This window comes from Takifugu rubripes, chromosome 14 (genome assembly GCF_901000725.2).
Source record: "Takifugu rubripes chromosome 14, fTakRub1.2, whole genome shotgun sequence".
In the NCBI taxonomy this organism is placed as follows: domain Eukaryota; kingdom Metazoa; phylum Chordata; class Actinopteri; order Tetraodontiformes; family Tetraodontidae; genus Takifugu; species Takifugu rubripes.
In genome coordinates, this window is record NC_042298.1 from 11,128,648 (window position 1) to 11,152,922 (window position 24,275).

A 24,275-nucleotide genomic window follows, 5' to 3' on the forward strand; every position below is an offset into this window, starting at 1 on the left:
TTAAGATAACAAACACAGTGAGACCGAGGAACAATGAAACACTGATTTTTTGTCAGATAATTCTCACCTGCATGTGAGGAAAAACTGTGAAAACACCTGATTCCAGCCTGCCAGCAGTCAAATATAACAAGGTGCATTTGGGCATAACAAACTACATTTAGGAGGGATAAATCTTTTATGCTGCAAATGTGATGATAGTGAAGGGATTATTTCTATTTACAGCACTTCCTATTGGAATATCGCCATCAGTTTTTGGAATTTTATCACATTACAAATTGGTTTGTGGAACACAGACATGCATAAAACCGACACGACCACATGAAAAGACAAATGACAAATGGCTTCTTTCAGATTAAAAAAAACAGATTTCAATCGCGGTTGCTTCCGCGCAGCTGCAAACCTTCAGAAGTGGAAGCTTCCCATTAAAACCAGTCCTCTGGAGCAGCTGGGTTCGCGGTTCAAGGTGACCTAACTGGTAACGATGGAGGAGCCGCACACAGTTATTTTTCTCAAATCAAATGTGTCACGCTGGCTTAGGAAAATGAACTTCTGCATTAGCCCGGCACCACATGTGGAGCCAGTCGTGGCCTGGTGGATGTTTTAATGAGATGTGGTTACACACGCCACCCATAGCAAAGTGAATTTATGTCTTCAACATCTAATAAGAACGTGTTAATTTTTACTCAGAACCAATATTTGTCTATTAAGAAAATTACACAAGGACAAATACATATTTCACAAGACTGAAGCCAAGCATGAAATCCGTCTTCATTATCATTTCTTGGAGAAACTCATTAAAGAGTGAGACTCATAAAAGCAGCAGGGGAGATGACAGCCATGTTTTCTTAGTTGTTTTAAAGGCCTCTGAGCACAATAAGGATGTAAAAGTCGGGAGACTGTTAAAGTGTTTTTTCTGTTTTACCGCCTGAGTGTTGTTCTTTAACAATGCGAGTAACAAGCAAGGATCCCGAGGAACGCCGCGTAAAGGCGAGCCTTTTTTTGCAGCACTTTCTGAGGGCAGCTCTGCAGGGAAGGCATTTACACCTGCTTGCCTCATCTTCCATGAAGCACCAGTCCCCTGAAGTGTGCTCTACTTATAAATATCCACGCCTGAGATGGGCTAAAGATGTAGGAAGTAGAAAAGGAAACAAAACAACAAAGGAGTAGCTGATAAATCTGTCAAAAAGGGGGGGCTCGGTCTCGAAAAACTGGTGTAAACTGCAACTTTACTGATGGAGGAAAATTCGAATGTCTTTTTTTTTTTTTTTGGACAAAATACTTGGTGTTACAAATGTTTCAGATCCTCAGGTGGGTTTGAAAGAACACAGCCACTTAATAATGAAACAAAGAAGCAGGAAAAAACAAATGAGGAACGGCCATTTTTAAGAAGATTCAAGCTAGCATTGTAATAGCATCTACATCAAAGCATACTCATTGCCTTTCAACTGCACTGTTGGGGGGGTATCAAACATTAAACAGCATTTTTCATTCATGAGCAAATCATGTTCTGTTTCAACAATAGAGGGAAAGAGCTGATTCAGTGAAGTCGCTGCAGGGGTAATTGATAGGGATCCAGCAAAGGTAAGTCCCCGGGGAAATGCTGGATCATGAATTCCTACCCTGCCAGTGGGAAAATGGGCTATCTATAGAGCTCTGTATTTTTGTGAATCCCACTGGGCGAGAAAGTGAGCGCAATAAAAAATGTAAAAGGACATTTAAAGTTGAATTAAAACCAGAGCTGCGCGAGTGGAAATAATAATACATTTTATTTCACATTACGATTCCACCTGCAGCAGAACCCAAAAACTGCTGATTTACCACTAGAGAAAGTTAAAACTGGGAGAAGATGAAACACCCGGAGACGATGATGCCCAGTTGCCTTAGCAACCAGAATGAACCATTTTAATTAGAGATGTTTTCAAAGAATAATATAAATACTATTGATATTATTCCGACCTCTGCTAAACCTGCTGTAATGAGGAATTCACGGATCAATAAAGTCTAGCCTGTCTCAGTTTATAGGTAAACAGAGACCCTGTATAAAAGGTGCAAATCTGCACAAAAGGCAGAAATGAGGCATGATACTAGACAAAAGGGGGAACATTTACGAGTTTTTAAGGGCAAAATGGGATTCTTCTCTCGGAAAGATGGACCAAATTAAGTTTTTTACGAATAGAACATGTTGACGGGTTTGATGTCTGACGGTGGATTCAACTCCAATAGAAGCACCTGATCTTTCCCCAACTTTTTTTTCTTCCCTCCACACATTTTCCTCCCATCTGAAGTATGTGAGCTGCAACTGGGTCATAAAAGTTCTTTATTTTAGGAGGGGAAAAGGATGAATGTATGAGAAATGTCAGAGGACTCTGGAGTTTGCGTCCAGGAAGCGTGACGGAGCTCAGACCCGACTGCTTTGAGTTTGGGAAGTGGAGAAATACTGTACACACTGTATATACCCTGTCAAATAAGTGGGAGGGGGGAGAACAGCTTCATGGGATCAGCCCCCCAAGTGCATCCACACCCTCCTTTCTCGAAGACTGAAAACACGCTCTGCTCTACTTGCGGTATTCATCAGTGAGTTAGCCCGGTTGTGTATCTGAGAAACAAACTCCAGGACAAGAAACCTCCCAGAGCTTCCTTCCCAACCCCCCCCCAACCTTCTCTAATGGAGGGCCGCTCTACTGGACTGTAAAAAGCCAACCACTATCTGCTCGCGCATATATGTACGGCTCTGGGTCGGTTCACGTCCTCTTGGACACCAGAGGACGCGTTCAAACAGCAGTTCTGTATTTCGCCAGGATCTCCCAAACATTCCAACCAGCTTTAATTGGCACAGACTGGAAGCACACATCGCTGTTCAAATGCAGCAGGGAAAAAAGCGCAAGGATTTAGGATAATTAACATTTCAGTGAGGGAAAAATGGGTTCTTAAAGTGTCACAAGATGAAAGTGTCTTGGCATCCATTGCCCGGGAGGCTAAACGAGGGGCGCGCGCGCACGTGTGTGTGTGTGTGTGTGTGTGTGTGTGTGTGTGTGTGCGCTAATTAAGGAAGGTGCTGAGGAGAGTTGACGCCTCCTTACCTTTGCTGTGTGCCGAGAAGGAGAGTGAGAGCTGAGCAAATAGGTCAGGATTCTCAAACTTCTCTTCTTTAACTTTGATCCAGAAGCAATTCTCTGGCATTTCCTGAGGCACTATCTGCAACGACACAAGGATCCCATTATCAGCACAATCACACACTGTCATTCCACTGAGCTGCCACTCACAAAGTTCCTCTTACTCAGAGGGGCTGGGTGTCCTTTCACATCCTGCTCTGCAGAATTTAAGGAAGACACAAGTCATCAAAAAAGGCACACAAACGCATGTGATCTCGTGGCCACTGTGCTTGGACAGATCCCCAACCAAACCAAACCCACCGAAGAGCTGCTGAGCTCCCCTGAGATGAATGGAATATGTGAATTTCAGTTCGGAGCGTCTTGTTTACGTACTCCTCCCACCCAGAAGCGCCTGAAACAGCGAAAGCTGAGAGGCAACCGAGCACCTACACACCGAGGTGAGTGTTCCACAGGGAAGCGCTCTTACTCCTCCCCCTCTTCCCTTTCATGCCCTCCGCAACGCTCGGCAGACGAGCGAGGGAGTGGGAGTGCACGGAGACTCAGACATAAACAAACCAGCCTCTAATACTGCTCAGATATTACCGGTGACACTACATCTGCTGCCTGTCGCACCGAGTGCAGCAGCCAGAGAGAGCACCTTTAGTTTCAGCTGCCACAAAAGGGGCTTTAATGAGGGGCTTCTGAAGTGAACCTGCACACGCATGTGCACGAGCTGCTTCCTCGCAGGTGTTCGCACCAAATCTATGCATGTGCGATACATGTATTTATACATATTTAGAATTGGTATATTAAAAGATCCACAGAGCAGGGGGAGTTCCACAGAGATGTGACTGATAAAAATGAAGCATATATAATGAACAGAATACAAGATGGCCCATACAGCCCCGTTTTCATGCAAACATATCTTGCTAGCTGGTTGTACACAAATTAAATATTACAGCTGTATGACATTAATAACGTTCCGGTATGCTCAGCACACTCCCACACAAAGTCAAGTATTTGCATACATTACATTTAAATCCTTCAAGTGAAGGAAATTCAATATTTAAAGTATCTTTTTTCCGCTGCTGATCCCACAAACAAACTGTTTACCTATCCCAACTTGTTAAAAACCCTGAATTATCGCCTCAGCTGGATGCAGCATTTAAGTACAGGAGCTTTAGATTATGTTCATTTCAACTCTAATCACCAGCAAAACGAGGCTGGTGGACGTCGAAGCAGGTTGACGCGCTGCAAGGACCCGAGTGAGGTCAGGAAAAAGCTCAAGGAAGCCTTAAAGATCCCCAGAAACCCACTCTGATAGTAAAATAGTGGCATCGCTATGACAACAGACGAGGCTTTAAATGCAGACGCTGCAGCAGGAGCAAAGCTCTGTTCGAGCTCGTCCTGAGAAATCTGGAAATAATATGCAAAAAAAACAGGTCACGTTGTTGTTGTTGTCATCAACAGAATCCCCCCCCCCCACACACACACACACCCACACACCCACACACACACTCACACAATCACATAACTATATGTCGCCTCTTGTGGAGCTGAACGTTTTCCAGGGTGTGAGAAATGTTTTACCACTGCTTCCCATTATCAATACGAGTGTGTGGAAGATGTCACAGAACTAAACTAAACTAAACTAAACTAAACTAAACTAAACTAAACTAAACTAAACTAAACTAAAACTGTAGGTACCTTTGTCCAGTTGACCCTCTTCATCACAGTTTCTGGCTTGTAGATCTTCTTCGGCTGCAGTCCATAAGGCAGTTTAACGACCGGCAAGGAAGGAGGTGGTGGGGGGCCACCCGGGCCACCAAAAAATGGTGGAGGAGGTGGGGGCCCACAGCCCGGTGGTGGCGGAGGAGGTGGAGGTCCTCCACCTGGAGGGGGAGGTGGAGGTGGTGGTGGGGGGATGCAGGCATGGCCAGGAAGGGGAGGAGGAGGTGGTGGTGGTGGGGGGATGCCACCAGGTGGAGGTGGAGGAGGAGGAGGAGGCACTGCTGCTCCCCCTGGTGGAGGTGGAGCTGCGGGTGTAGCTGGACCTGCTGCGATCTGCAAATATGGAGCAGAAATATTCATGATGAGCTCTTCAGTGGGTAAAAAGTTGATAAAAAGCACGACAGTTGCTTTCAACATCAGACGTCATGAAGAGAACTTGAAGTTTCCACTGACTTTCTTTCAAAAGTGAAGTTTACTGCGGATGTCTGTGGATGGATGGATGGATGGATGGATGGATGGATGGATGGATGGATGGGTGGGTGGGTGGATGGGTGGGTGGGTGGGTGGGTGGGTGGATGGATGGATGGATGGATGGATGGATGGATGGATGGGTGGGTGGGTGGGTGGGTGGATGGATGGATGGATGGATGGATGGGTGGGTGGATGGATGGATGGTCCATAACATAAAGCATAAAAATATTGGCAATAACTCACAAAAAGTGCATTTGTTGCCTAAACTTATCTGGGTTTATGTTACATTCTGATGCTACAGACTCCTGAGTTTCATTTTTAGCACAGCCTGCTAACAATCCTGCTAACAATCTTCTGACAAATGACAGTAACTCCAACCATTTGATGGACACGTATCTCCAATGCAACAACAAAAGGAAACCAGACCACAACTATAGATAAACAAGGGTCGATCAGGGATGTCAGAACAAATGACCCGACTATAAAACACCACCATTAGAACTATTCTACGACTTCGGGCAGCTCTCATGTGGTCTCTGTAGAGGAATATAAAAGAATAATAGTTGATTAACTATTATTTTAATTTACCAAAGACAAGAAAGTTGTGTTCCTGTCAAGCCTTTGTCACGATACCGGCAGGTTATTACACAGAGACAGGGATGTAATTAGCCCCTCCGCTGATAAGACCCCGTCTTCCAGTGCTCGGACACACCTGCAGTATCACACGGACCACAGAGGAAAAAAGCTGTGCAGATCCAACAATTACCAGCACCTGAGTTCAGGCAGTCACCGATCACCGACGCCGATTGGATGATGATTCCTGGGGCAATTGACCACGACCGGATATCCCCCCGTGGCCCGATCGTATGATGGGATGGGAGTGCTCCCGTATTCTGAGACATTACCGCGTGTTTAGCATCGCTGGATTGCTCATTAGGGCCGAAATGAAAAAGGTGTTCAAGAAGGTGCCTCAGTGGGGACGCACGCGCGTAGATTGGATGTCTGTCAATCCGAAGCCTTTTGGCCTGTTCCATTTTTTGGAATTAACATGAGAAAATGGAAGAAAATTAAATGGGAAATGATGGAGTTTGATTTCAGGAGGAGGGTCCCTCTGCGTCCCCGTCTTTCTCTCTAATCAAGCAAGCTCAAAGTCCCTCGTTTTTAAATCCCTCCGGCATCCCACAATCCAGGTTATTCCACGATGCTCCTTCACTCGTGTAATAAAACATATTTCACATCTAATTCACGTCAACATTAGACCTTTCCACTTTATTTAGGTCTATGGGTGGAACCAAATGAGGCAATAAAGGGGAGGGAGACGTAAAAATGGTAAAGGTAAACAGAAACGGTGTAGAAAGTGAGTGATGAAGGTGTGTGTGGTGTTTTTGGTTGATGCTGGAGCCCATGTGGAGGACTGTCATCGGTAAAAGATGGGGCTAATATAAAATCTCACTCATCCAATTTGGATTCATAGTCTTCAGGACTCAGTGGGGAGGTCAGCATGGCAGGTAATTAACTTTGAACGCTAGGTGATTAAATCTATGCCCCAATCTCATCTCTGATAGAGGAATTCAATTACACAGTGTTTGCTTATGAAAATTGCATTAAACATGCAAAAAGAAAAGTCTGCTCTTAGAAAACACTTTGCTTTTTCCAAATGATACATAATTCAGCTTAGCGGAAGCACGGTTTGGGAATATTTTTAACGCTTTGCTCCCTTCTGTTCCATTGCTCTGATGTTTGTTTAATGATAAAAGACTGTCAGCCGCTGCACAACAAACTTGGTGGCGTTTTAAGGTGTGTTTGTGTGGAAGGAGGCTACATGCACAGGGGGACACCCACCTTGGCTTCAGATTCCCTGAGGAGTCTCTGAGCCTCTTTGAGCTTGCATCAGACACACATGCACGCACACACGCACACACAATGTGGAGACAGAAACAGAATGTAACGCAACAATGATGAAAATCACTACTTTCTTCATGATCGGTTGTGTTATTACACATTTTCTAATCAATGATAATACCTGATAAGTCTATATAACTGAGTCTTAATACAACACAAACACAGCAAAAGTGAGATGTTTAGTCACAACAGTCATGATTGACAAATAAAGGCATCTTAAAGATGCCGACAGACACTGAGAGTAAGTTAATCTAGTAATTCATGTTCCTAGTTAACCAATCAACACATCAGCCTAGAGTGATGGATCTCTGACGTGCACGGTAGAAGGCAGAGCGCCAGCACATGAGAAGCAGCACAGCGGACTGATGAGTTGGACATCGCCCGTTAATGGCAAAGGTATTACAGTGTCATATTCCAATTTTTTTTTTTTTTTTGCGAGGGAATCATTTGATGTGCAAAAAGCCGGGTGTGGCGTGCTTTCACACCTAAAAGATCTAATCTACCTTCAAAAGAACATCAGTGCACGGCGATGACTGCAGCACTGACAGTTTGTACACCTTCAAAAGCCTTTTTCCATTTTCCATCCTTTCCATTTTTTTTTTTTCAAACAAAATGTTCTTCAGCTTAAAACTCTCAGATGTGTGATGGGTTTCACTCCAGCACCATTGTTTTGTAGTTTTTTTATTACTATTTTTTTAAAAGGCACCTATTCTGCTTTGATATTTCACTACGTGTGTGACCTTGTTAGAAGAAAAACGATAAGAAAATGTTCTAAACCAGGGAGTTTTGTTCATTTATTTAATAATTTCTTTATTAGCATGCGGTTGCGGTAGGACTGAACTTAACATTGAACTATTTTCAGGTGGGGGGGGGGGGGGGGGTGAATTGGAAAGATTTCATTGTTGTGAGAGTTTCTTTTTAAATGAAGGCTTAGAGGATTTAAACAGCTTGAGATATTTCAGACACTTGAAGCAACCAGGGGGATTTTTAACAGGTAGTGTTTGGCTTTCAGAAAAAAAATGCAGCTCTTTAGCGCGCTATAATGTGTTGAGCTGCTAATGTAAGAGGAACACGACATCTGATGTGAGCTAACACGATTGTGTACTGCTGGATAATTGCTAACCTGATAACCCCACAATAACATGATAATGTCACGAAAGCCCTGAGTTTTACTGTCGATATCAGCTGAGCTGAATATTATTACTGGGGAAGAGGAGGAGAGCTGCACCCCCAGCTCCTCCCGGGGGCCATGCAGGGTCAGCTACAAGACTGCCAGGTTGTTAAAATCTATTAACGGCTAACACTGCGGCGCTACATTATTCATTACACACAGGGCTGATTCACTGCAGCCTTTTTCCTCCTTTTTTCCGCGGAACTTTTTCACACCGGGGAAGATTTCCGCTCGTCATTTCTGCACACTTCTTTCATGTTTACAGGCAGAACCTGCGCTCCTCTCAAGTGGGGGATAATCAGACAGACACATCAAACAAGTCGCTTGTTACAATGGCAAAGTTCCCAGAGAAAGACTCTCATTAAATATGTTGGCACACAAACAAGGTGACGGAAGGCGACACAGGCAGGCGTGTGATTTTACACCTGACAGGGATTCTGCGGGTTACAGGCGCCTTTCATTTGGTTTATATTCAGCAAAGTAACAGTGCAGTGACTTAAACGGACAAATTGAACGCGTGTCGTCTTAAAGATTTAAAGGTTCCGCGCTCTCCTTATTACGGTTCCTTTACAGCATCGTGTCGACGGGGGAAGAGGTTCCAGAACATGTGCTTTCATGCCTCGTATTTTTCAAGGAGCAGTCACAATCGCAGCTAGCACATCTGAGAGGATGACTGGGGTGTTTTATTTGTCACTTGAGCTGCCGACTGCATGCTCCCAGTGAACGCACGCCAGAGACGACGCACAATTACCATCTGGCTGTTTTAACCCTCCACCAACCTGCCGCGATGCCTCCGTGGCTGCAGCGAAATGGTCGTGTATAATTAGTACAGACTTAAAGGATTTTTGACCACATTGCTGTGCAATAAGACAATTGACTCAGAGGATTCCATTTATAGCGATCTGAGGATACTTCCACTTAAGCGCCATCAGCGTTTGCGGCCTAATTTAAATTCCCTCAGTGTCAACGCAAACATGCTGCGAATTTTGAACACTGACTTGTAGAGGTGTTTTAAAGTCAGAGGAAAATGGAATTCAAATAGCATTTCACATCTCCCCCAGGTACATCAGATACCAAGGTTTGACCTGGCAGTGGAGTACACACACCATAGAATGGTACGTGTACTTTATTGTGCACACATCTGCTTGAATTCTTGTTAGAAGCAGTATTAACCCTGGATGGAATCAATGGATTAACACTTGTTGATATAATCTGCTACTGTAGTGCTGAAAGTCACGGACGGCTTGTTTAATGTATGGGCGAATCCGTGCACGTGAGTGCCGGAGAAAATGTGACAGGTTTCCCTTTTGAGGATAATGTCTGTTGATGTGCAGCTCTTCAATACCAAGGCTTTGAAGGAGCACTGGAACAAACAGAGGAAGAGAGGCCTTGGCTCTCCGGAGCTCCTCTGCTCTGCACTACCTGTTAATGCACCACAGTGAGTTGGTCTTCAAAAGACAAAGGCCTGCCAGGGGAGGCTGGGTGGATGTGTACGGGAGAAGACACAGATGAAAACAGCATCTAAAGCTTCAATAAGGGAACAATGGCAAAGAACCCAGCCTGATGAATTCATTTCTGACAGAAAGGGGAAGAGGAGAGGAGCACAGGGGGGAAGGCGAGTCGGCAGATCGGGTTCTGAGGGTTTGGTTGGGGAACAAACGTTGGGCATTCAATCACAAAGGCAGAAAGAAAGAAATAATGTAAATAGGGCCAGTGGATGTCAAGGGTAGGATACAGGCGTTTGGTTTCAAGAAGTCCTGAAGTGTTTGAAATTGGGTTAAGGGGGAAATGGTAGTTATTTTCAGGATGGACAGAGAAGAAATGATGTGAAGGGCAGGAACAGGAAATGCAATCTATCATTGTGATGATAGAATTACACAGGAAGAGCTTCAACAGAACAGTGATTCCACAAAAAGAGGAGACTGAACCTTTATTAAATCACATGTTCTTGCATGGGCGATAACTCCACTCACAGGAGAAGCACATCTTAAATCGGGATGGAAATAAATCCTTCTGACTCAATCAGACCTTTCCCGGTGGCCAAACCTTTTATGTTATCATATATGAGAGTGTATGGGTGATTTTCACATTTAAAAGTGATTAAAAGAGCTTCTGGAGATGGTTTACAAAGCGCTCATTTTGATTCTTAAAAAAATGCATTAAAAAAAAGTCCTTGCAGGCAAAATGTAAGTGTTCTTCAGAGTAATGGGATTTACCTGAGACTCCAGGGCCTGGATTTTCTCCTCCAACTCTTTGATTTTCTCATCTTTCTTTTGCGACTCGGCCTGCGCCTCCTGCCGAGCACCGAACTCTTCATCAAACTGCAGGGGCACAGAAAGGAAGCGTTTGCATGTGCATGTAACCGATGCCTGTATAAACACGTGCTGCCTCCAGAGGACGTCCGCGGGGAGCATCAACAGGCACCACGACACGCTGCCTTCCGCTCTCTGGATGATTCCTATTCATATCTGTCGCGGCCCTGAAGCTCTGTTGTCCTTTGCCTTTGTTTCAGGCCTGGCCTTCGTGACGGATCTAACCTTTACAGAAGCCAAGCCACGTCGCCACGATGATTTCAGCGGCCCGGCAGGGTGCACGGTGAGCCACGGGGACAGGAATCTTAAGAAGAAAACATAGACAGGACCCCCCCCCCCCCCCTGAGCTGCCAGACAGCAGCAGTCAGGCAACTTAAGCTAGATTTAGGCAGCATTCAAAACATGGAGAAAACGCTGATGTTTCTTTGAAATCAAAGAAACATTCAATAAATATTTAAAATACTCGATCTTCTTTACATGAAACACCTTTGTCCCCCCCGAGTGTTTCCATTTAAGCCGCATCTAGACTGTATGAATATCTTTACTTTGCACTCGAAGCAGGAATCACTAAAAAAGGGAAGAATTTGTAGATTTGATTCTAAAACAGAGAGCAAAAGGGCGAGAGAAACCTGCCCAGATCACCATATTAAGTATTAGTTTGTGCACTCAACAGAAATACAAATGGATTGGTGGTTTATTCACATTAACAGGTCCGCGCGCCACGCTAAGAACCGCCCCATCAACCCGCTTAAAATGCAGTTTTGGATCAAAAGAACAGACAAGAACTCCACCCCGGCGTGGCGAGAAGACATCAGCGTCTTGTAATGCTGATAGGGATCATGTAACTTCACAGGCAGACATTGATCAGGTCATGGAAAATCAATAACTTGTCTCGGAGATCAGGGGGAAAAAAAAGAAGCTCTCAAGATGGAGCTGACCAGACCAGGAGGGCTGTTCGTGTGAACGGTGTCTCACTTTTTTAGAGAACTCCGCAGCTTTTTGCTCGCTTTCGTCCACCTTGGCTTTGTCGACGCACTGATCTGTGGAAAGAAACAAAAGAAACTGCAATTGGATCATTTAAAGTAAAGAATTCTTCTGAAATGAGTTTCCAGGTTTTTTAAATTGTATAATTTGAGCTGTGGCCTGTTGGCGTGACTTTAGAAACCCCATGTTTGTGTATTTAAATTCAGTTTTATTTATATCAGAAAATAGAGAAAAACACATAGAAAAGCAGAGAGGGCAGATCCAAGGTGAGCAGAGTTGGAACTCAATCTCAACTTCACACACAGGTAAATACTGTAGTTCTGCAAAGATCTGTGAGGAAGAGGAGAAAACGGAGCCCCTGAAAGATGACCGCTGCGGGTGGATGACTGAAAAGGCACGTCAGGTCAATCCAGTCTCTTTAAAACATCACATGAAAGCTGCCTTTCATCAGGGCTGAGAGCGTTGGCATATTTAGCTTAGCTGCATTCACTTTCTGGCTTGTGTGGCTGAAAAATATCTGAATATAGAATCCAGCAAAGCCCAGATCTATTTAAGAAAATACTCAACACGTGCAGCTTTCCATGAATCCCCTTCATAAAAGTTGAAATAGCCGTAAACTGACTATTCTATACAGCCCTCTCTTTTGTAAATGGTGTTTCTGGAGCAGATGCTGGTGTTTAAATGCTCTAACTTGAGAAAATAAGTGAAAGACTGAAATATTCTGGAATAAAATCAGATGCAATTATCGTCATTTTAGCACCGTGACTGAATATGTTGAGCATGTAACAGAAGTTTGAAGTGTAAATTTTCTGAGATCTCGTTTGAAAAATAATTACAAAACAGCCTTTAAAAGTGAAGGCAGAAAGGCAGCTTTCAAAGATCATTCTGGATGTTGCATCTAATTAAGGGGGTATTTTGAGAAGTCACTGAAACTTAAAATTAAAAAAAACAAGCTGATTTGGACTCAGGACATCAGAAGAAGGTTAAAAACTGTTTAAAGAGTTTTTCTTTTTCTTTATCCTGTTGAATAAGGAGGAGTACCGATCAGATGGGTGAAGTCTACGTCCAGTCTCCTGCTGTAGCCAAAGTCAGGGTCCATCCCACTGCGATGCAGCACCACCTGAGACACACACTCCTCGATCACCTTGTAATATTGAGGCCTGCCGGGTCAAAGAAGCATAAATCCCAGCAATCAGACAAGCCACATAAGGATATGAGTGACACGAACTCTGTAAGGCTAATTAAGCTCAAATGATTCCCTTATCCAAGCTAGAGGTCAGAAAATGCCACAGGAAGAGGGGTGGTGCTGGACAAAATAGGCACCCTATTAAATTTGATCACTTGCTTCGCCTCAATCATGAAATTAGCAGATTAATGGGCACACAGGGCCACAAGTCTGCGTAAGTCCGACCATTTCAAGGTGAAAAGATGCTAGCCAGGGCTACGCTTGCCTTCTTGCCTAATTTGCAATCATCTTTGCCAATTAGAGCGACCGCAAAAAGTCAAATGTAAATCTAATCAGTGTAATGTGTGTAACTGAAAGCACAACGAGCAGGAAAACACGTCAGGCTGTTAGGAGGAGCGCCAGAGACCGTCTGGTGTTGGCCCGAGAGTCCCGCTCCACCTCGCAGGTTGGTGTCTGACCTTTTCCCGGTAACATTATCAACTTTAATTGCAAGTGACATTTAGCAAATACAATGCGGGTTTAAGACGAGCGTCAAACTGAGAAATATTTATCTTCCAAGTTTGACACTGAGTAAAAGTTGAAGAATGAATTAAACAAAACAGTCTAAAAGCTCCATTAGAGGCACTTTTAGGTATTAAAATTTTAAAAAAGCTGCTTCTGTGTATGATTTTACGCTGCAGATGATGAACTTAACGGAGGAAATCCCGTGTTTGGTCGAAATCTATTTCGATTTGATGGGACTGTTCAGCAGATCGATATCAAAATAATTGAAATTCAGAGATGACAAGCGCGATGTGGATAAGGTCTGATGAAAGCCTGTCTTTGCCACGGCGCCGTCTCAAGCCGCAGCAGCTCCGGAAAGACCAAAAATCTGCATCATAAGGCGACGTGAGAACTTTGCTTCCCCGTTTCCGCGCAGCTGCCCATAATTTCAAAGGCTGTGTTCTGTCGGCAGCTGTGGGTGGACGGGCCGCGTCATGTTATCAACAGGAATGTGAAGGAACACAATATTCTGAGCCAAAACACATAAATCAGCGTTTAGGTGCTCTGATTTGGAAGCATGAAATGCCATACATTAAGCTGGGGCTGCAGGATACACCCACTCATGATCTGAACAAGCTAGTGAGAGCTCACACATCGCCCTGCCTGGCTTAAGCACTGTGGCACTCGGCTTACAACTGTCACCAATGTACACCACATTATTATCTCAATAAGCTGCCCTATTTTGCCTTCGTCCTCCATCCTCCGCCACAGCCGAGCAGATAGAGGCTGCAGGGAGATAACTAGTGAGTGACCCAGAACTGTCAGGCCCCTCCACATGGGCAGGGCTGGGCTCCAGAAGCCGGCGTGCGTCCCCAGCATCATTCCCCACCTCTTCTTTAACTCTGGCACCTTCGTTTCTTCCGATGATAGCTCGCTGTTCAGCAGAGCCCCAGCCGTTTGATCCAGCTCTGCTCCACATAACCAGTGTAATCCCCATATCGCCGGGCTCCAAAAGAGCAGATCTGCTCTATATTTACGGGGTGGGTTTGATGTGCTCCCATTCATTAGGCTTGCAGAGAGAGATTAATTATCAAAAATAAACCAAGCCCTGGAGGGGAGAGAAACAACTAATGTGGTGTTCCGAGTAGTGACAGTAGGCAGAATACAGTGAGCCCACTGCGGACCTGCTTATGTCTACAAGAATACTAATTATATCACGTTACATTAATTATCATGTCAGGCTGATCAGCATTTGACACAAAATCAAGGTAGCAAATGTGCAATACACTCAAATAGAGACGTGCCTGACATCTTTATTTTAGATAAACTTTATTAACAAACACGTCTTTCCTTTGACGGTGAAGCCAGCGACACATTTCAGTAAGAAATGCTAACATTTGACTTCGGCTGCACACTCTTGTTGACTTGCCTTTATTCAAGTATGAATGCACACCGCCGCCCGGATAGAACCGCAACATGAAAAGATGTTAACAGAAAGGGCAGCAGCAGCAAAATAGATGCACATAATCTATTGAAAAAAACACGAGTGAGCACGGCAACGTGCGCATCCATCACGCTAGCACACGCAGCTGTGATGGATGAGGAATAAAATGCATCACTTGGACAAAACACCGGTGTAAATGTTTGCGTGTGCACATGTGTCACTTTGTCCTTGTAGCTGAGAGGAAAAAGGCATCTCAAATACATCAAACGTGAATCCTTATTGGTTTTTAAACAGAGCATGGGCACTGATCCCTTCTCATTCCTGATTTTTAGAGGCGTGCACGGACAGCGTGGCTAAGGTAGACGTGGCTGTGGCTGCTGGTTAATGTGAATTCTATTTCTCACTTCCTAGGAATAGATGAGGAATACATTATTCATAACTCCAAGGGAGCAGCAACTTGTCTACGGTAAATTCATCTTCATCCTCTCATCCTACATCTTCAAAAATTAATAAATAAATAAAACTTGCAGTCGTATTTCTGCCAAAAACTATCTGAGGCAGCATAGAACTCTCCAGTTTTACTCCACTTACAAGACTGGCGGCCTTGCTGGTCAAACGTACCCAGAAATGACTTCATAATTGCAAATTACAGAATGTGTCTGGTTACACGTGCAATGCTGTCACTTCTAGTGTTTGCACACAATTGGAGTCTATAAAAAGACAAAGTGCAGCACTTTGATCCAAACTGTCAATGTATTTGTTTTAACTAACTGTGCTAGTAACTCAGCCTGCCTGCTCTGATATTACAATTGATTTATCCATCCATCCATCCATCCATTCTCTACCGCTTATCCGGGGTCGGGTCGCGGGGGCAGCAGCCTAAGAAGAGAAGCCCAGACTTCCCTCTCCCCAGCTACCTCCTCCAGCTCATCCGGAGGGATCCCCAGGCGTTCCCAGACCAGTCGAGAGACATAGTCTCTCCAACGTGTCCTGGGTCTTCCCGGGGGTCTCCTACTGGAGGGACATGCCCTGAACACCTCACCAGGGAGGCGTCCAATTGATTTACTTTATTATAAAGTATAATGGAACGCCTCCATGTTGGGATTTCACTGTTAAAAGCCGCATAATTACCCTGTGTTTCACCCGGTTCTACTTATTTGAGTAATTCTGTCAAAACGGTTACCATGGTAGCCTCTATAGTTCGACATTTTCACCTAAAAGGAGTTTCCCCACCTCAAAAACTATATGAAATTCCCTCTCAATGACCATCCCAACAAATTATAGCTCGTTACAAAAAAAACAAACTTTATTTAGTTTTTGAGCCTGAAAAATATTTCCCTTTTGGCTTTGATTTTTAGAACCTGAAGGATAGCAAGACCATGGAAGCATAGCGGCATGCAACACAGCGCCATGATGTCATCAGGCCAAAAAAAGGAAAAATGAAATGAAGCCCTTACCTGATGTAATAGTCGTTTCTGATAAGCAATAAGTGCTGGAGGATGGACAGGAAGTAGGTTTCTGAGCCGGTGTCCTTCACCATGTTGGACAGGAGATGGTAGACTTCATTCATATCAGTGCAGGAGTCCAGTTAAGAAAGATAACAAAAGCATGATAAAACTGATCGTTACTGGGAACTCGATCAGTGGGGGTTGGTGATTGCGGGGGGGGTGTTTGGAACAGTGCTGTTGGGTTGCCATCATTTACATCACACCTCCTCAGTTCTGACAGATATCATCAGAGATGTGATTTCCCTTAACCGCTCTCTCTCAAAGGAGCTCGCAGTGTAAACAATGAATTCTGGATGGAAATCAGCAATAAAGGAACTCTCTCTCTCTCTCTCTCACACACACACACACACACACACACACACACACTGTTCACCTGTCACTCCAAAAACTTCATAATGGTGGGAAATGATCACAAAGGAAGCTCCCTGAGATTAATGCTGGGGGGAAAAAAGGCAGTGGGGGGGTTGTGGAAGAAATTCAGCACTTTGATTGAAACTGGCACATACTCTCAAGAGCAAAAAAAATCTTATGAAATTTGCAAAAGGTATTGATTATGTGTCTAGTGCTTTCCCCGAGAGGGTACAGTGATGGCTCTGACAACTAAAACAGTTGTTCAATCAGACTGGGTCCCCCGCATGTTGAATCTTGCATCCTTCAGGTCCTCATTTATTATTTGCTTGATGGCAGGATTCTTAGCGAGGCCCTTCATGAATTACAGACGGAGGGTTCGTCGAAAGAAAGACAAACACATGGAGTGCAATAGATGTTCTTCACCACTGTTTGAGGGAAAAAAAACTGAGCTAATCCTGGTTATTGTTCTGTCCAGACTTGGAGAAAGCCTCGTAGATATATTCTCTCTGGATTCTCCATTAATTCCTGCAGGGTTTTTGGACCAAACCCTGCAGTAGCGCTGCAAAGCCTCGGGCACAGGTCACGCAAGACCGGGGAAAAGAACGCAGACTAGTTGGAGGGTTTTCTGTGAGAGCTGGGTGTAAAATCACAAATGCGATTATTGATCTTCCCCCAGTGTTGCGTTTGCCAGCAACAAGTCGCTGAATAGCAGCGCAAACTGCTGGATTTATTATTATAACATCAATAACACCAGAAAAACACAGCAGTGATGTTTAGCTCAGCTTCAAATGTGCCCATCTTTTGCCGGTGGTAATTGAAAGGTAAGAAAAACAACAGAAATAAGTGATTGTGTTTTCTGTTTGTCTGAAGAAGGATGCTATCTCTGAGGAGAACAGTGCTGTGGGAAGAAACCGAAAAGAGCCAAGCCCCACAGATATGGATATACTCAAACGCACCCATAAATGAGTGAGGCGAGTGTGTGGAGGTGCAAGCATGCTAGCATCTCAGCTAAAACATTTGCTAAAATATTTACACAGCATAACGGACGGGCCGCCGTGCACTTCTGCGTTGAGAAGTGAACATATCCACGTGCTGGACTCCTGTTCTGAAGGGACCAGCCTGCCACACATCAGGAACATGCAGATGGGGGATGTCAAGCAGCTCAAACCGCAGCACTGGGCGGATGTGTGGGGTCCAACTTCCAGCAGGAATATGAAGATTTTGTCAATGCTTTATCTGTTTCTAAATAGAATTTGGCAGCTTTTGTCAGCCGCTAATGAAGGGCGACTCTTTTCGAGACTCCCAATAATTTCCTCAACATAAAGGCTGAATCGGACGGCATTCTCTATTCCCGCACTGAATAATCTGCAGCTGCTCGTCCTGGAGGAGATCAATTCTCCTCAACAGTGTTTGACACATTTCCTATTAATTTCAACAATGTCTGTAATTAAACCTCCATCCCATATCAAATTTTTGGAGAGGGAGAGACGGGGAGGGATGGGATTATGTGCTCCCCCACAGTATCATTTCCCTCCCTTATATTAGCGGAGTAAGAATCCTGGGAGAATTACCAATCCTATGAGATTCAATTATAGCTTCACCACAGCAGCATTTGAGAGGACATGAGAAGGAGCTCAGACTGGGAAAGCATCCAACGAGCTTCATCTATCACTAAGCTGCAGACATAAACCTAATGTAGAATGCCAATCCATTTGATTACCCCCCTCATCTGCGCTCTCCCCTGTCTCCCTCTCTTTATATTCTCTCTCCAAATAATGAATAAACATGAGTGGCAGTCAGCTGTGACGTAGGCCAGGCAGTGGTGGGGGTCAATCAATCACCATTCCACAGCTCATTAATATTCATTAGTGGCCTGGAGTCACCTCCATGGCACCTGGACCCAGGCCGGACATGGAGGAGATGAGCCGCCCCGCGTTAATATTCATGAAAGTGCAGAGAAACAAGATACATATGCTCAGGTAGTCAGAGTACTGCTACCTGTATGATATCAGGAATACACCCGCAGTGGTGTCTGTGTGCGTGCGTGCGTGCTTGCATGTGTGTGTGTGTGTGTGTGTGTGTGTGTGCTATGCAAGCAGAGGGGGACAAAGGGTAGCCAAAGCATTCGAGTCATGCTCCCAGTTTGCAGATCAATATGGCATTGTCCTTGGAAACAAACAGTGGGCCTCCTCATTTGGGAAGCTGCTCGAGCACATCATTAATCCAGGTGCATTTTCCCTCCCCATTGTCTCTGCGCGCACGTTCACAAACACCCCTCCTCCGATCACCTGTGTGTGTCAACACAAACTGTCATTCACCGCAGCATCTTGTGCCACTAGTAAAATTCTGACTGGGATTTGGGAAAAAAAAAAAAAAGGGGAAGGGGGGGGGGTTGAATCTGCATAACCATGTCAGTGTCAGGTCTGTCACAGTGTCTATTCATACACACTGGAGCCTTGGAGAAACACTTATAAATTATTAAAACCTTCTTCTCCGGAATGCTTCAAAAAGCTGCTAGCTCTGAAAGTATATATTTCTTTTTACAGAGACTTCTATCAGAGACTTTATATGAGGACAAATTATTAGGAATAAGCCCCGCCTCCTCTACGGTTTTACTAATTCATTTCAAATGTATTCCAAATCACACTGGTGTTCATTTGGGTTCTTATTTCTGACTCAAAGCTGTATTCTGATTGGGTAGGCAGCTACATAAGAAATAAAGCTGCTTATACAGCTGCCTGTCCGATCACAGTCAGATTATTATTACTGTCTTTCTATTAGAAAAAATGATAAATGCCTGAAAAGTATCGGAATCTTCATGTTAAATATTGTTGTGATACAACATTTTAAACAATCGATGTTATATTGTTTACAGGCTGGACGAGAAGGAAAACATATATTATATATATATGTGTGTGTGTGTGTGTGTGTGTGTGTTGATTGTTAAAGTACACGCCTCCCTTATTTATATTGAACCTTGAACTAAAAGACAAAGAGCAAAGAGGAGCAGGAAGAGGAATACGGATTTTAAAAAATGAAGGAGTGGGAGGTTAAGAAGGGGAGATTATTTACCCAGTACACCTGGTTGGAGACGGAGCTGGATATTGAGGGGTGGCCCCTCAAAGCCTTTTCTAATGAACTGAGGTATGGAAGTCTTTAGTGTGTAAAGCTTCGCTAAACCCATCAAATAAACCCGTCCGTCCATCTCAGGGTCCATTCATCTGTATATTAACACAAAAGGATATTCCATCTCGGCGCGGATGTCATCCAGGCGGTGGGAGAGCTCAATAGAGTCTTCCTCCTTATTCTCATTGAACACCTTCAGCTGGATGTCCAGTTCCTCTGTTTCTTTGAGTTCCTGCAGTGAGACAGACACACAATGATTCACAAAAACATGTTCCCAAGGTATCTGCGAGGGATATTTGAGACACGGATGGAGGACATTTGTGTTGTCAGGGGAGATTCAATTTGGAAGAGACCAAATGCAAAAGAATTTAAGGATTTACCTGACCTTCAATCCTCGGGCAGGTTATTCCTTAGCTGAGGCTTTCTGTTTACAGGTACCAGGTTACTTTTAGAGCTCAGCCTCAACTTTGGAAGAAGCCTGTCAGAGGATCTAAGGCTGGCTCGCACCATAAGATCAGACGACCCGAACAACACACGTGGTAAATGTGATTGATACATTTCAGTAGTCCAATCCGTAAAACATAGAGATATGGGTGTTCTGGTGGCTTCCTCCATGGTGTACTGGACTGGACCTGGTTTTATTGGAGATCTCCCGGTGTACTGATTCCTCCCGGCTTCAACAACAACTTCACTATGAATCACCAGCAGTTTGCAGATGGAGACACGGCCGGTTGTAACCCACTTTCCACAGGTATCAATCACCCCGTGCAGTTTTTTTTTGTCCGCTTCACCATCTGTCTTGAGTACCATGGTTCACAGGGAGGTGCACAATGCCACAGAAAAAAGGGCAGCCAGCCAAAAACATGTGCCAAGGACTCTGAGAGAAAAAATGATCCTTCTCTTTCAGTAAAGTTCACTTTTTCTTTGCCAACTGCTCCCGACTCCTGAGCATAACTCATAATTAGATGAGCGGGTGTCATTTTGAATGTCGGCATTATAGCCGGTGAACGTGGCATTCATAAATGACTGTACACCGAGGCTTGCACGTATCAGGGGGGCCGAATTGAAGATAATTAAAGTAATGACAGTAATAATCAACGGGAGCAGGTGGGATGACTTATTAACAACTGGCTCTGTGACATGTTCACCCCACTTGTTACAAATGAGATCTTGAGTGATGAGCCAGATCCTCTCTGCCTCTGTCCCCTGTAAAGAACTCGTTGCTAATGATACCCAAAAATACTGCATAATGAGGTACGAGTACTGCATCGCACACAACAGGTACCAGAGTCAATTAAAGTAAACCAATTGTGTGTGTAGTTATTATTGATTATGAGTCCTTCATGAATTCAAGTATTATTTATGCCTGAAGAACTTCAACATAACAATTAGCGTTCAATACTACTTTAGGAATAAAACTACATGGCTCCTTCCCTCAATTATTCAACTGTGTTGTCTTCGTAACTCACAGGCAGGATCTTCTTGAGGCCACATCGTAAAAACTCATTGCGTAGATGTATCCGGAAGTCCAGATCATCCGGCGAGGTCACCAGCGCGTTGATAAGCTGCATGCACGCCACCTGAAGACCGGGGAAAAACAAGGAAAAAGAATGAACGGAACGCCATAGATGGTAAACATTATTTTATTATTGATAAAAGAATCCAAAGACTGGAGGGAGGCGTGGAAACAAACGTGGGGGAATTCAGCCTCTCTGTGTTTATTGACAGTTGTGCATTATTGATGGATATTTTGGCAGAATGCTTCTGTGTGGAAGAATGAGAGTTAGAGTTATTTTAGAAATAGTTGATGAATCATAATGAGCATTAAAGCGTTTAAGGGGCGTGAGCGATGGGTAAGGTGATTTTCCTTGAAAGGAGAATCGATATGAGACTGAAGGATTCCCATGAACAATACGAAATGCGTGAACTGTCTGAGACCTTGACCGTGCACGGCGGGTCCGTATGTAATATTAATATAAATCACACTGATGGGCAGTTTTACTGGCCGCTTTAATCGTCTGACTGGATGTCATTTGGAATTTGTGTTATCCACATTTACAATGTTCGGGTCTAATTATCGCCCCGCTCAACTCAAACGTTTAATCGTAATTACACGTTTAATCAGAAAAGCCTTCCAAGCTGCCCGATAAAGTTGCAGCAGTAAATACTGCGCTTATCTCGCCATGGAGGAGTGGGTTCACATCAGCAACACAAATACAGCATGTTGTATATTTCCTGGAGAAGGCTCGTTGCGTTAATAGATGCGCCAGCACAAGGGCAGGCAGCAGAAACATGGAAAACTTATCCGTGCTCCAGAAAGGCTCAAGGGCCCCTGAGCAAAATCTGTGCATTGAAACTTGACATTTTACTGTACCCACCAGAGGCCAGATACATAAAAGAACCCCCGACCAAATCTTCTCAGAATTTATACGAGTGAAGAAAGCCGAGGAGCTCATGAAATATTCTTTCTCTTCTCCTGCATACAGATTGATACTAACATCAAGCAGCTCAGCCGTACCTCGGTTATGTTTCGCGGGGGGTGCTGTCGTGTTGGAGATGGGGGCATTATCTGTGTTGGGCTTAGCGATTGGCTTTGGTGCCATGGGGTATTTCCAAACATCGTAATTAAATGTGACACTCGTGGGACAGTTTTAAAGTTGAAATGCTTTTTTGGGGGGTTTTTTTTCGTGCACAGCAGATGAGCAGAGCCTGAGCTACCGCAGAAAAGCACGTTTTAATCACTTTGGCAAAGTCGCAGCCTATCACAGGTTGTGGATGCGTCTATTAATTTCCTTGAACACCCTGAATCAGCAAAGCATTTTAATTTAGTTCACAATTAGCGGGGCTTCATTTCATTAATGGCAAAATTTAAAGGAAAAACAACAGCGTGCTATTAAAAGAATATCTACTTTCCCTCTCTGCCATTCGCCTCATCAGTTTACTTCATGACTTCACAAACCCTCCGGTTAAAAAGGGTTATTCCTGAAGTAATTTCTTGCTTTCAGCCTCGAAAAAAAAACATGTTTTAAGTGGTGTTTTTATTGTGTCCCAACCCTGCCTTTCCGCAAAACAGTTGTGAAAATTAAGAAAGGTAAGGTGCTTTAGTCGGCCCATCATGAGTCCTCCGAGAGGCAAACTGACAGCGGCACCGAGGAAAAACGGGCCAAAGACACATTTGCAAGATGTGACACTGGCACAAAAAAGTGGTAAAAGAAGAGAAAAAAAATACGAGGAAAGAGAGACAAAGAGCTCTACACCCCGGAATATTAGCATTTAAATGGTGTTCACAATAAAAAAGAAGGATGAGGAAGAGGAGATTTTTTTGAAAGCAGTAATGTCAGAGTGTGACCACAATCATGCCGTGCAAGGACTGCAGCAGGTTCGAGAGGTCAACAAAGATCAGGGGCAGAACAACGTGGGCCAGAAACTGATGCAGAGACTTATTGAGAACCCTGGGTGTCGATTTGGTACCAAATCAGGTACCAAATTCTGTGTTTTTAGGATGATTTCAGAGGTTTGATTATTCATGAACATAGGTACCACTTCTTAAGTATGCACTTTAGTTGATGATTCTAATTTGATTCAGTATAGAGATGGGAAAAAATAGACAGTCTCTGCCTAGAGACATACTTTGCAGTCCACTTCAGCCACTCAGAGGAAAAATTACAGCAGGTGGCTACTTTTACCTTTTCAAAGACCGTTCCGAATGTGAAATTAGTATCCTTACAAAGGAAATGGCCTCACTCCCTTAGATGTAAGTGCACAGACAGGTGCTTTCAATGTTCTGGCTGTAATGCCTCATTTCAAATAAAAAAGGAGGGGGGGTCTCCTCAACAATCTGCACTCACCACTTTACAAGAATAGCCCAAACCCAGAATTTTAGAAATTTTTCCAAATAAATAAAAAGTAAAACCTGAATTTTCCCATGAACATCAATATTCAGACCATTTGCTGTTGCACTTATGTAGGTCATGTAGGTGACGTCCATTTCTTTTGTTCAGCTTTCAGATGTTCAAGTGAAAGACCAACAAAAAGGCTCGAGTTTCTCAGAGAGGCTATGGAGTTACTCACAGCCCTCACAGAGACCTTCAGGAGTGCTTTTAAAGACCCTCTCCTGCCTTTCATATGTCTTTCTCTCACAAGAAATTGCGTGGAGTGATTTTTGGGTTCTTAGTTACTGCTCTGACCAACGAACTTCACCCTCCACCGTTCAGTTTGTTCAGACAACCAGGCAACCAAGAAAGAGGCCTGGTTGACCCAAAGAGAGGGGTCAGCGTTGGCAGAATTTTCTTCTAGCCTTGTCCAGGTCTGTCTCGGAGCTCTTTAGGCAGCTCTTTTGACCTCATGGTCTCATTTTTGCTCTGATGTGCACTGTGAGGCATTATTTAGACAGTTGCTCGCCTTAAAAATCCGATCCAGTCCATTTAATCAGTTCAGCAGATTGTGATGAACATGTAGAACCATCCCAAAGGTGAACAAAAAAATGGATGGCATCTGAATGGCCAACATGGGCG

At 44.1% G+C, this 24,275-nt stretch overlaps 1 protein-coding gene and 1 long non-coding RNA gene across 7 annotated transcripts in view; one reads left to right on the top strand and one right to left on the bottom strand.

The window, feature by feature from the left end:
* The window catches only part of diaph2 (diaphanous-related formin 2), a 258,036-nt gene that overhangs the window by 142,810 nt on the left and 90,951 nt on the right, over window positions 1–24,275 (bottom strand). For all 6 annotated transcript variants that reach the window (XM_029847330.1, XM_029847329.1, XM_029847331.1 and 3 more), the window contains 8 exons: window positions 21,231–21,341; window positions 19,881–19,993; window positions 16,234–16,350; window positions 12,705–12,823; window positions 11,655–11,719; window positions 10,584–10,688; window positions 4,800–5,156; window positions 3,081–3,195 (listed from right to left, as the gene is read on the bottom strand). In XM_029847330.1, the coding sequence (XP_029703190.1) occupies window positions 3,081–3,195; window positions 4,800–5,156; window positions 10,584–10,688; window positions 11,655–11,719; window positions 12,705–12,823; window positions 16,234–16,350; window positions 19,881–19,993; window positions 21,231–21,341 (1,102 nt within the window). The remainder of the gene's footprint in view (window positions 1–3,080; window positions 3,196–4,799; window positions 5,157–10,583; window positions 10,689–11,654; window positions 11,720–12,704; window positions 12,824–16,233; window positions 16,351–19,880; window positions 19,994–21,230; window positions 21,342–24,275) is intronic.
* LOC115252381 (uncharacterized) lies at window positions 1,496–11,204 on the top strand. The gene is made up of 3 exons (XR_003890819.1): window positions 1,496–1,581; window positions 7,468–7,592; window positions 10,880–11,204. It is a non-coding gene; the product is annotated as an uncharacterized lncRNA (long non-coding RNA).